The sequence below is a fragment of the Lynx canadensis genome, chromosome D1, assembly GCF_007474595.2.
Source record: "Lynx canadensis isolate LIC74 chromosome D1, mLynCan4.pri.v2, whole genome shotgun sequence".
Taxonomy (NCBI): Eukaryota; Metazoa; Chordata; class Mammalia; order Carnivora; family Felidae; genus Lynx; species Lynx canadensis.
In genome coordinates this window covers 85,591,240-85,605,285 of record NC_044312.2, presented here as the reverse complement: position 1 = coordinate 85,605,285, position 14,046 = coordinate 85,591,240, and the positions used below count along the sequence as shown (strand labels likewise).

Genomic DNA, 14,046 nt, shown 5'->3' with positions numbered 1-14,046 from the left:
ACATGTTTGCAAAATTTCCTAGGCAATTCTTGAGCAGAATTTGAGCTGTGATAAAATTTGAGAAATGCTAGGAAATTTGTATTTATTTTCTTATTCAAGTTATAGTTTATGTTCTTTAGCTACCCACTGAGAAGATCCCTAAACTGCCATATATTAATTTCAAACCATTTTTCATAATGGCCTTATTATTAATGTTTAGGGTTATGACATTTTAACATTTTATTGACATATCTATTTATTCAAAGATATCTTTATTCTCCTATCACAACTGTGATCAGCTCTAAGGACACATGTGGTGTCTACCCTCACACTGGTGAACATCTCTCCTGTTGTATTATTATTTGAGAAAAAGATGCTACAAATTCAGAAAATCAAAACTGAAACCTATGTAGTTTATGTTTGTATAAGCACATTCATCCTCAAGTCAACACTGTAATTCAATTAAAAGACAACATTTTGAATTTTACAGCTTTTGACAGTTAGCATCAGCATATTAATTACCAATTTCAGACTCTTGCACTTTGAAAAATTATCATTTTCCATTTTATTTATCTTGAAGAAATATGCTCACAATAATTTAGGCAACAGGAGGAATTGCCTGTAAGCAATAAAGTTGCTCTGAGTTACAGCTATTCTGCGTTAAAATGATCTAAATTTTATCAAAACCCAGCACATTTCCATCAAAGCATTACAGCAGTCACTTATTATTATTATTATTATTATTTTAAAGTTTATTTATTTATTTCGAGAGAGAGAGAGCGTGAGCACGGGAGGGGCAGAGAGAGCGGGCGAGAGAGAGAATCCCAAGCAAGCACCAACTAGGGGCTCAAGTTCACTAACTGTGAGATCGTGACCTAAGCAGAAATGAAGAGTTTGTCACTTAACTGACTGAGACACCCAGGAGCCCCACTTATTATTATTTTTAAAAGGACTGTAGTTGTAAGATTGGGATTGACAGCCTTAAAGACCAGCAATAATGTTGTGTTTATTATTGCTTCTTTTAGTGGTTGAAACATGAGGTTTTTCAGCACCTCAGGAGAATTTGTATAGTATGAAACTATTTAGTGAATGCATAATCACAGTTGTGTAAAAAACTGTGTTCATACCAAAGTTTTTTTTTTTTAAGTTTATTTATTTATTTTTGAAAGAGAGGCAGGGGCAGAAAGAGAGGGAGAGAGAGAATCCCAGGCAGGTTCCACACTGTCGGCCCAGAGTCTGACATGGGGCTCAAATTCACAAACCATGAGATCATGACCTGAGCCAAAATTGAGAGTCACATACTTAACTGACGGGGCCACCCAGGCGCCCCTCATATCAAAATGTTTTAGGTCGCTAAGATTATGCATCAAATTCTAATTAATGAGCCTAAACTATTTATTCCATTTTTTTTTAAATTTTTTAACGTTTATTTATTTTTGACAGAGAGAGAGAGACAGAGCATGAGCAGGGGAGGGTCAGAGAGAGAGGGAGACACAGAATCCGAAGCAGGCTCCAAACTCTGAGCTGTTAACACAGACCCCGACGTGGGGCTCAAACTCACAGACTGCGAGATCGTGACCTGAGCCAAAGTCGGACGCTCAATCGACTGAGTCACCCAGGTGCCCCTGTTCCAATTTTTAATCTTCAAGTAACACAAAGTAATTTGTGTCGTAGTTTTCCAATATAATTGAGAAGATGTCCAGCTGAAAGTCGCATGCTCTGGGTTCTAGTACCTATTTGATACTACCTAGCTCTGTGATTTTTGATCAGCTCACCTCATTTCTCTGTATCTCACTTTATTCATCACTGTTTCCTTAAAATTCTCAATCTTTGTGTTATTGTCTTGGTTAATGAATATTATTATTATTATAATCATAAATTTTAGTCCAGGACCCTAAGTCAATATTTTTTTTAATTTTAGAGAGTGTGAGCAGGGGAGAGAGGAAGAAGGAGAATCTTAAGCAGACTCCGCACTTAGCAGGGAGAGTGATGTAGGGCTTGATCCCACAACCTGGCACCATGACCAGAGTCAAAATCAAGAGTCAGATGCTCAACTGACTGAGCCACCCAGGAGCTCCTCCCCAATTTTTTTAAGCTTCTCTTTTCCTTTATCAATTACAAAATAAAAAGATCTCCAGAAAGGCTAACACCCCTAATACCTTCCTCATCCCTACCCAAAGCTGAAATTGAGCAGCAATTACATTTGCTGAAAGCCTGAGAATCGATTCTTGGCTTAGGGATCAGTTAGACCTTGAAAGGTGTTTCATAAGATAATTTTACCCAAGTTTTAAAATTCTTCGTATTTTCTCACATTCCTGTTCCTCTCTTCTCCATTCTAATTTCACTTTATTTTAATAGTGTCATGTTCTCTTCTAGTTTACCTAAATTTGACTCCTGAGACTTATCTTTGCCTCCTCTTTCTAACCCCAACCCCATTTACTCTATCATCAAATCAGTTCTTCTTTTATAATAAGGATGTTGTCTTTCCTTCCCCCACTGCTCTCAACTCTTCTAGTTCAGTGTTTTTAAAAGTCTGGTCTGTAGACCACACACATCCAAATTCCCTAGAGTTCTTATGATTGGAATCACTTGCAATACCTGTTAATGTAGCTTTTGTGGGGTGGGGGTCCAGACCTTCAGAATCAAAATTAAGGATAGGGGCTTGGAAACCTACATTATTATCAAGCATCTATCTCAAAATGCCCAGGAATTCTTCACATTTTCTAACATAAATTGGATGTGAGCAAAAGATTAATGCATACTGAGCCAGTTTTGGACCGCTGCCTTGGCATGTTCTGCCCAGATCGTAAAGCGCCTTGCTTTAGAATACAGCATTACCTGACACCTCTTATTCCTAACCATTGATGTTCCTGTCAAAACTCAGAGGCAGTAGGAAAAGTCTTGTTTAACATCCCATTACACTTAATTTAATTCATTTGTCCTACCTTTGTAAGGTTTCTAAATATTAATGAATACATGATTAGTTAATTTAGGCCCGATTAGCTTCATCACATTTTAGTTTTTCTTTTTTTACTCAGATTTAGTTTTAAAAATATGATATTCCTTAATAAAATTCTCTGGTCATTTCTGAAACAGGTGTCTGATGTTCCTAATTTTCCATGGTATCCTTTTCCATCCCCTCTTCTTAATCCTTATACTTACTTATACTTACTTTTTTTCTGTCTTATAGAGAGAGGATCTCTTTTGGAAACAAATTTCTAGAATATTTTTATTGATTCTATTTATTCTCTAAAACTCTTAATCGCTGTTGCCCTGGGTAATTCACACAGCACTGCCACCACCACCACTCCTTTGGGTACCAAAGAAATTGGCTGTCTTAGGGAAGGAAGTTTTCAGTTGGTGAGGTAGCAGTGATGATAGTAGAATGAATGGGAGAACGGGCAGTCCTCTTCCTGCCTGGATATGGAAAACGATCCTTTCATTTGAAACCTACAGAATGTTTCAGTGTGGAGAAAAGTTGTCAGTGTCTAAATTACATTTTTATTACAGACATAAAGGAGATAATTCTCAGAAGTGGGTGTTTGGAACTGACAGCTGCATTTATTCTAAGGTAAGGACTTTGTAAGTCACAGCTTTTATTCTTAAAATTTTCTGTTCTCAGGTTCTTATAAATGCAGTGCCTATTGTTAAGAGCAAGAAATGCTTTTTATGCACAACGATTTCCCTGTGCCCAGAAGTTTAGAATATAACTTAACTCAATACTTTCCTGTGAGGTTTTGTTTGACTTTAAATTACAAGTTTTCCAAAACCAAAAATAATTCTTTCCAATCCATCAGTATGATATCCATCACTATGATACAACCCAGCATTTCAGGGCACCTTTTTTTTTCTTCCTATTATTTTTAAAACTTTTTTTTTAATGTTTATTTTTGAGAGAGAAAGAGAGAGAGAGCAGGGAAGGAGCAGAGAGAGAGGGAGACACAGAATTCGAAGCAGGCTCCAGGTTCTGAGCTGCCAGCACAGAGCCCAATGTGGGGCTTGAACTCACAGACCACGAGATCATGAGCTGAGCTGAGGTCGGACGCTCAACCGACTGAGCCACCTAGGTGTCCCTCTATTATTTTTAGATTTAGTTTAATTTATTTTTTTATTGAGGTATAATTGACATATAACATTGCATAAGTTTACACATGTTGATTTATTACTTTATATATTGCAAAATGATTTTCATAGCATTTGCTAACACCTCTATTACATCACATAATTATCATGCTTTTTTGTGGAAATTAACTCTTTTAAAAACTTTCAAGTATGTAATACATTATTGTTGACTATAATCACTACACTATGCATTAGGTCTCCAGAAATTATTGATTTAATAGTTGCAAATTTGCACTGGTAAATATCATCTCAATTCTCTCTCCCTCTCACCACCATTCCTTTCTCTGCTTCTGAGTTCAGCTTTTTTAGATTCCACATATAAGTGATATCATGCAGTGTTTGTCTTTGACTAATCTCACTTAGCATAATGGCCTCAAGGTCCATCCATATCAGCAAATGGCAGGATTTCCTTCTCTCTTGCGGCTGATGAATATTCCATTGTATATATCACATCTTTATCCATTCATCAGTTGGCACTTAGGTTGCTTCCATATCTTGGCGATTGTGGCTAATGCCGCAGTAGACGTGGGAGTGCAGGTATCTTTTCAATATCTACATCAGTTTTCTTATTAAAGTGAGGAAATTGGCACTTTGGAAAACTGGCAACAGCTACTAAAGTTGAACATGTCTGTACAACCTAGTAATTCCCTACTAGTTTAATGCTAAAGAGAAATAACTACATATCTTAAGGAAAAGATATTTACTAAAATGTTAATAGCAGTGCTAATTGTAGTAGTCTCAGCGTAGAGATTATGGAAATGCTCATTAGCAATTGAATAAGTGGATAAATTGTGATATATATATATATATATATATATATATATATATTCTATGGAATAATATAGAGCAGAGTTGGACAACTTCTGTAAAGGGCCAGATACTAAATATATGGGGCTTTGTGAGCCATATGATCCCTGTTCCAACTTCTCAACCCTGCCTTTGTAGCACGAAAGCAGCCATAGACAAGATGTAAATAAATGGTGTGTTTCTGTTTCAATTAAATTTTATTTACGGAAACAGGTGGTCAGTTAGATTTGGATCATGGGCCTTAGTTTTCTGACTCTGGAGGATAGCAATGCCTATAAACAAACTGTAATTACCCGTAACAACGTATATGAATATCACAAATACAGTGATTTACAAAGAAGACAGATATAGGAGAATGCTCGCTGGGTAATTGCAGTTATTTAAACTTTAATGCCAAGCAAAACAACAAATCTTCAGGTGTGTTGTGATGTTCCCTTTCTTGACCTAGGTAGTAAATTAAACAGGTATTCACAATGTGAAAATGGATTGAATTGTATACTTATGATTTACGTACTCTTCTGTAGGTATATTTACATAAAAATTCGCTTTAATAAAATGAAGATAGTGGCCTTCAGTTCTCAAGATTTTCTTCCTTGTCTATGATTCCAAGCCTAAATGAAATGTTAATCATCAATATTTAAGGAAGGCAAAAATTAGATTAATCGCATGGTATTTGTTAGTGTTTGCCTTAGGATCCCACCATTTTGATTTCAGAAATGCTAAATTACTTAGATGAATGCAACTGGACATACATCGGGTATTAATTTTTTAGGGCCGCTGTAACAAAGTACCATAAACTGGGTGGCTTAAGCAACTGTATTCTCTCCAATTCTTGAGGCTAGAAGTCGGAAATCAAGGTGCCAGCAGCACTGTGCTCCACTTGAATCCCCTTGGGGAGGATTCTTCCTGGCCCCTTCCACTGACTGGCAGTCCTGGACGTTCCTTGACCGTGGTAGCGTAACTCCAATCTCTGCCTCCATCTTCACACGGCCATCTCCCTCTGCATCTGAATCTTCACATGCCATTTTCCTCCTTGTGTGTGTCTCTGTCTAAATTTTTCTCTTCTAAGGACACTAGTCATTTTGGCTTAGGGCCCACCCAAAAGCCCTAATATTAATTTGATTGCATCTGCAGAGACCTTATTTCCAAATAAGGTCACATTCACGGTTATCAAGGATTAGGCTTCAGTGTACTTTTGAGGGGACACAATTCAACTTATAACACAGGGCATGTCAGTTATCAATGTATTCCCTCTCTGTTCCATATCTACCATTTATTGCCAGGCACCTGCCTCAGGCAGCTTCACAGCAGAGGACTGCCAGTGGGATACCTTCTTATGAATGGTTTCCTTGAGCATGTTCTTCATGGGTGGCTCTGTAGTGGAGTGTCATCAGCTAGGCACCTCCCTGTGGACAGCTTCCCTTGGAGCTCCAAAGGCTGCTGAAATCTGTGGATGAACTTACTTAGGGACTTATTCACCATCTAGTGAGCCATTGTTGTGCTCTTTTCTATGTGTTTTGGATGTCAGCCGTGGCCAGACCTCTTCCTTGGACATTATATCTCAGGCCTTGTAGTACTGGCTGCTCCCTTTATCTGCTATTCATATATTCTTTAGTGTTCTCTTAAACTCTTATTAGCCAATTTCCTGACTCTCTAATAGCCTGCTACTAATTGTTTATATTAAACTTTTTCCTGTTCAAATTACAATGCAGTTTATATCTCCTTATTGGACCCGGACTGGTAAAAATAATAGCTTTATTTCTCTAGTGTTCTAGAATTATGTATTTGAGCCATTATTTCCTGACCAGCAACATTTCAGAAATTTAGAGAGTTTGATACAATTTAAATTTGAAAAGTAAGATAATAGCATTTCCTTGAGTAGTTATTTGTTGGCACACTGGTTAAAACTCCAGCCTACTCACTACTCAACCAGGCCTATACACTTTTAGCTCTGTTCCTAAGCAAGGAAATTGACATAGGCATCGACTGGCAAAGCATTTTAAAAATAACCTTTATCTAACTTCATGCAGAGTTTCACCCTAGCTATCCCCTTGTCCTGTTTCTGACTCCACTACATTCCTGAGTCAGAGTGAAGCTCTATGTTAGTGGAGAGGGAGTCACAGGAAGACCAAAACTAATTCATCTTCGTAAAAATAAATAGTAGAATTTTGAGACTGTACTAAAATATCCCTTTAGCTCTTTGGCCTGTACCCTCACATGAGGACTTTATTGTGAGATATACCTAGACAGAGCTGACTCCTAGTATCCAAGAACATAACTCTATCCTATATAAGTACTGACCTTCCCACCAACAGACACAGAAGAACAGGACCAAGGCTTATGTGTATGTTTTTCTTTTCTTTTCCCAAATTCAGGTACATAAACACCCAGTTTTACTCTGCTTTCATTTTTACCTTTCCCTTTCTTATAATTTATAATTTTCTAATTATTCTCAACTGTACATTGGTAGCTAGCAAATAATTCATGCTTTTGTGTTTCAAACACAATTATTTTTAAGAGGATTTTGATTCTAAAAATTTTAATGTTCCATTCCCAAACACAATTGCTGAATTTTTATTACAATTCACAGAGCAAAACTATTAATGAGGAATTTTATTCTTTTAGAGGCTTAGAAATTTTGATTAGATCTAAATTTAGCCACATCCAAAATTGTATCCATCTAGTTAAGGCTAAAATGGAGAATAATTTGATAATTATTTGCGGCTGGATCATAAATGGAGCTCTTTCCATTTATTTAAAAAAGAAGACAGAATTACTTTAGGATATTAATAACTAATTTTGGTTCCACCACTTATTAGTTGTGTGGCATTATACAAGTCATTTAGCCTTTTGCAAGCTTCACATTGTCTGTCTGCAAAATGGAGACATTAATGCTAACATTTTGAGTATTTGGCTCAGATTCTGGCCTATCAATAGATTCTGGCATATTGATTCCAGCTAATTGATAATTTGTAACTAGTAATGATAATAATGGCCAAATTTAAATATAATATTGTATTTTGTTATATTGTTTTTATTTGGATGAGTTTTGTTCTTCCTTTTTGATTTGTTTTTAAAGTTAACTATTCCTCTATTCATTTGTGAAAAGGTAAAGTTGGATTACTTCCTTTATACAGTCTACCAGTTTTAGCTAAATTAAGGATTTAAACTTAAACACGGAACCATAAATATCTAAAAGAAAACCTGGATTAAAGCATCTAACCCAGACTAGTGGCGAGTAGACCTCTCCACAAGCATGCAAACAAAGACAGAATCCATAAAGGAAAAGACTGATGGCTTTGAGTATATAAGAATTGAAAAACTCCTAACCTAAAATAGCATAAAGGAAGAACAAATAGGGAAATATGACAATAGGAAAAAGTTTTGCAATATAAATGTCAGAGATAGGATAGTACCCTTAATATATAATAAGCCTGATAAAACAGTAGAAGAGGATACACACTTCGATAGAAATATAGGTAAAGGACAGGAAAAGGAAATACATGACAAAAGATTAGAAGAGCCAAACCAAATAAAAAAGTTCAGCCTCGAACTAGAACTTCTAACTAGAAGCTAAAGCAATGTAAAACAATGAGACAGTATTTTCTCCCTATTAAATATTGGTAGATGTTAAAACTAGGAATATCCAACGTTGATGGAAATGTGAGAAAACAAGTAGGCACATTTCCTTTTTTTTTGTATTTATACTTGTTGGAGTTTTTTGGTATTTTGTTTGCATTAGTTATCTATTGCTGTGTGACAAATTACCTTCAAACTTAGTAACTTAAAACAATAAATATTTATTGTCTCAGTTTCTGAGGTCTAGGAACCGGGGAGTGGATTAGCTGGATAGTTCTAACCCAAAGTCTTTCATGAAGCTGTGGTCACAGTGTCAACAAGGACTACAGTTATCTGAGACTTGACTAGGCTGGAAGATCTGCTTTGAAGCATACTTACTCTATAGACAAGAGCCTTCAGTGCCTTGGTATCTGGGCTTCTCCAAAGTGCTGTCCACAACCTCAGCTAGTGATCAAAGAGAGCAAGAGAGAACAGGAGAACAAAATGGAAGGTGCACTGTCTCTCATAACCTAATCTCAGAAGTGATGTAACAACACTTCTGGCACCTTTATGGGGCCACATATACGGATCCTGCTATCTAATGTGGAAGGGACCACACAAGGGTATGAACACTAAGAGGCAGGGGACACTGGGTGCTATCTAAGAGACTAGGATATTTCTGAGGGTCAGTTTAGCAATATTTATCAAAATCCATAAAAATAAATACTCCTTTGACACAGAAATCCCCCTTACAACAACTTACCCCAAGGAATTAATCAAAGTATGTACCACAATATATCTTTAAGGGTATTTATTAGAGCTTTGTATATAATAGTGAAAATTGAAAACAGGTAAAGTAATCAACAGTGAGATTGCATAAATATATTATGGTATGTCTTTATTATGGATACTATATATTGGTATTACAAATAATGTAGAATAATTTAAGATGATAGATAAAAATGCTAATCTTGAGAAAAATCAGATAAGAGAACATTTATTTGTATTGTATTGAAGATTGTGTGTGTATGTAGAAACAAAACTGGAAGTTTATACATAAAACAGGTGGTAGGAGGATGAATAGTTATTTTCTTTCAGTTTCTCTGTGTTTTCTAAGTTTTCTATAGAAAACATTTGTAGTCAGGAAGCACTTTTTAAAAATATGCCTGATCATGTACTGACCAAGAGGAGATAAGAGTGTCTAGAGTTTAAAACATTTCAGGTGAGATTCTGTAGCCCTGCTTGCTGTATTTTTCATGAGGAGATAAATATTACTATGGAGGCCCAAGTTAGGTCAAATATGTAGACTTTCTAATGTACATAGAATGAACATCTTGGAGTGATGAAGAGGATTCCCCAGCCCTGTTAGGTTAAAAAAAATCTCACAAGTGGATGGGATCCTTTTTAGCAACCAGAGAGTTGTCATTGTATCCTGAGGGGGATTTTGGTCCATGTGAAATTCTGAGCAGATTTGTACTTGGTTTTCAGTAGAAAACTTCTCTCTCAAGGAAGTAGAACTTACAGTCACAAAGCTGATAAATAGCCCAGCTGGAATTTGAAGCCAGATTAGTACAGTACTGTTAATCAGTATGTACTGGGAGTACTATTTAAAGTTTTTAAAGTGGAAATTATTGATCAAAGTATGTTACTGAATATGTTATTACTACACAAATTATTGAAATTTATCTTCTGGTGGTAAAAGTGGATTAGAATGATAAGAATGTAATGAAGCCCAAAGGGCCGAAGGACTTGGAGGGCTGACATTAGACATCAATTTGGAGTGATGTGCAGATGCACTAGAAAGGGGAAAATCAAAAGATCAGGCTGTCGACTTCCTAGAAGAGAAGTCCAGATTTTGGAGAAGGGAGTTGTTTATACTGGTGGTCTGAATATTGAACTGGTAGGTTCCTGGTTGGAGATCAAGATAACTTAATCTTGGAAGTAGAAGAATACTAAAGAATTATAGTATCAAATGTTAGAACAGTCATTACCTGGGGTGGGGATAGTTTAGAATCATTCCAAAGGGAAAATGCCAGAAAAATTTGTAAAACTCTCCAAATGCATGGTAGGAGGATAAATAATAGAACTCGTCTGTGTTACATGGGTATGTCTGCCACCTTTGCTTGACTGTCAACTCCAGGGAGCAAAGCACATGACATTTTTTTTCCTTTTTTTGGTTGGTCTTTGCTTCTGCTATGCCTAGCAGAATATTCAGACACATCATGGCTCTACCTTTTGGGCACTGCCTCATCCATCTCATTTGATATAGGTTGAAATTTCCCATGTTCCAGGTATGCCTTATTCCAATAAGAGGGAAATATACCTTAAAAGTAAACTTAGATGAAATATCTTTACCTCTGTTAGAGGATGCAAGACCTGAAACTACTATCAGAATATAAGGGATTTACAACTGTCAGAATCAGAGTCTTGTCACTTACATGTGTTTGTTGGTCATTTGCATATCTTCTTTGGAGAATTATCCTCTACTCAGATCGTTTGCTAATATTTTGGTTATTTATCTTTTTTTACTGAGCTGTAAGAGTTCTTTATATATTCAGTGTATACACCCCTTATTGGATATATGATTTGCAAATATTTTCTCCCATGCTGTAGGTTGTCTTTTCATTTTTGATGACATTGTAGCACAAACTGTTAAAATTTGATGTAGTATAATTTATCTATTTTTCTTTTGTCTCTTATAATTTGGTGGAGTCTCTTACATTTTTTAATAGACTTTATTTTTTAGAGCAGCTTTAAGTTCACAGCAAAAATGAATGGAAAGTACAAAGAGTTCTCATATACACCAATTCTCCATACATGTACAACCTCCCCCACTATCAACATCCCCCATAGAGTGGTGATTTATTATAGTTGATGAATCTACATTGACACATTATGACCCAAAATCCATAGTTTACATTAGGGTCCACTCATACTGTTGTATATCCTATGGGTTTGGATAAATGTATAATGACATTAATCTACCATTATAGTATCATGCAGAACTGTTTCACTGCCCTAAAAATTCTCTGTGCTCTGCCCATTCATCCTTCCCTCCCTCCTAACCCCTGGCAAGTGCTGATCTTTTTTCCCACTGTGTCCACAGTTTTGCCTTTTTCAGAATGTCATGTTGTTGGAATCATACAATATGTAGCCTTTTCTGGTTGGCTTCTTTCACTCAGTAATATGCATTTAAGATTCTGGAGCCCCTTACATTTTTAACATGCATATTTACTTACAGATTTTCTGAAAAAAAGTTTAAGGTTGTTCAATATTTCTTTTACCAGAATAATATAAGGACTTTAGTGCCCGTTTATTATCTTCTGAACATCTCTTCATATTTTTTGTTAGAATTTTAGTTGTATGCTTTAAAAAAGAAGTTTATATCATACTTGAGGCAACATTTCTAGGTTTTATGAGCTAGTAAACAAGCTGGATGACACTGAACAAGTTGTTTAACCTCGCTGTATCTGTTTCCACATCTTTAAAATGAGCGAAATAATAGTACCTATTTCAAAGGGCTGTTGAGAGGATTAAAATGTAAATATATTGTCATGTGGAAATTACTTTGATGCAATAGTAGCCTCCAACTATGATCCTAGATAAACTATCATAGATCTCATGGAATAGAAAGGTGTGCAGACCAAATAAAATGCTCAGATCACAGTTTATTAAATCAATTTATTTTTTTAATGCTTATTTATTTTTGAGAGAGAGAACATAAGCAGTGGAGAGGCAGAGAGAGAGGGAGAGAGGATTCCAAACAGGCTCGACACCATCAGCACAGAGCCCAACGTGGGGCTGGAACTCACAAACTGTGAGATCATGAACTGAGCCGAAACCAAGAGTCGGATACTTAACTGACTGAGTCACCCCGGCACCCCTTTAAATCAATTTAAAATACAAAGCAAAATGTATGGGAAGAGAGGTAGGCTAGGTAAACATACTTAAGGTGTAAGTGGGTTGAAGGATCATCATACCTGAATTTCTGCAAAGTCGACATATCTGTCTCTCTATTGCATCACCCTTCTCTGCTGCTGATGTGGTTACAAGGACCAGAGTGAAAACTTGAAGAGGCCCAACACACGAAAGGTGTCTGAGAAATGACACACACTTGCTCCATTCGAGAGCTTGTTGGCAAGTACACTTGGCCAATAGCTATGCTCCCCAGTTAGCCTGATGGGCAGCTGTGGATGTTATTTAGCTGAAAATCCAATATCAGAGTCGCAATAGGTGGCCAATTAAAGATCTTTCAATTATTGTGTGTCTCATGTGCCTCATTTATATTTAGTGTTTCATAGGTATTTGTCGCTTCATTTGTTATTTAGCAAATCATGACTATTAAATGCCTATTTTGCTACCCCTTTCTATCTATGTTCATAGACTTATGCTCTAATGACTTTCTGTCTGATACTTCTCAGGTTACTAACTTACTTATCTACGCTTAATGCAGCTAATGAATTTCATCCATCCCATTTGTTTTCTTGTCTTCTAGAGCAGAATTGAATACTCCCAGTCAATACAGCAATTGCACATCTCATGTAGAAATAACTCAGTATATGTTAGATATTATTATTATATAAAATGGTTTTAATATTTTAATATTATCATCTATCTGAGAGTGAAGATTAGCATCCAGTTAAACTTGCTCAGATTAAACAACTAATTAGAAATCTTGGGGCGCCTGGGTGGCGCAGTCGGTTGAGCGTCCGACTTCAGCCAGGTCACGATCTCGCAGTCCATGAGTTCGAGCCCCGCGTCAGGCTCTGGGCTGATGGCTCAGAGCCTGGAGCCTGTTTCCGATTCTGTGTCTCCCTCTCTCTCTGCCCCTCCCCCGTTCATGCTCTGTCTCTCTCTGTCCCAAAAATAAATAAAAATGTTGAAAAAAAAATTAAAAAAAAAAGAAATCTTAATATTAAAGTTATTTGACTTGATTTTTTGATCTGAAATAGATAATAAAGTGCAGTTTATTAGTCAGACCTTTTTACTCTTAATCTAATTTATCCTCCCATAATTTCAGTTGTATAGATTATTAGCTGTTACTTACAAGGCTAGTACTATTTATTTTTTTATTTTTTTCCTTTCCTACAGGCTTATCCTCAGTTTGTTCTGACCTACCTGGAGGAACTAAATGCACAAGTGGATGTGACCCAGACAGAGTATCACATTCACCATGGTGCCCGGACTAAAGCTCATCATGGTAGCAGCTTAGCAGAAGAGGTCAGTGTAGTGAGCCAGAGGCAAGACAGAAATAGATCTCTAAAATGTATTTTGAAAAGAGAAAATGTTCAAGTTGTTTTCAGGAGACAAACACAAATTCACATCTTAATGATATTGGTTGTTTAAAATCATACACATAATATAAATATCTATATGCATGTTTATATTTATATAAACATCCATATATGTTTATATAAACATTATTTTATTAAATAGTGGATGACCCACTAGCTTTTGTTGGGACTGCTGCCTTTTCTTCTGGCCACATGCAAATGATTTCTGTGCTGAATGAGGCAGATTGGAGGAACCCTGAAAGTGTAAGGTTAAATTTGGGCCATATTTTCATTCAATGAAAATTAC

At 36.2% G+C, this 14,046-nt stretch overlaps 1 protein-coding gene across 1 annotated transcript in view; it reads left to right on the top strand.

The window, feature by feature from the left end:
* LOC115525350 (doublecortin domain-containing protein 1-like) overlaps positions 1–14,046 on the top strand; it is a 256,343-nt gene that overhangs the window by 55,186 nt on the left and 187,111 nt on the right. The window contains 2 exon segments of the mRNA XM_032594846.1: positions 3,490–3,550; positions 13,558–13,686. Of these exon segments, the coding sequence (XP_032450737.1) occupies positions 3,490–3,550; positions 13,558–13,686 (190 nt within the window).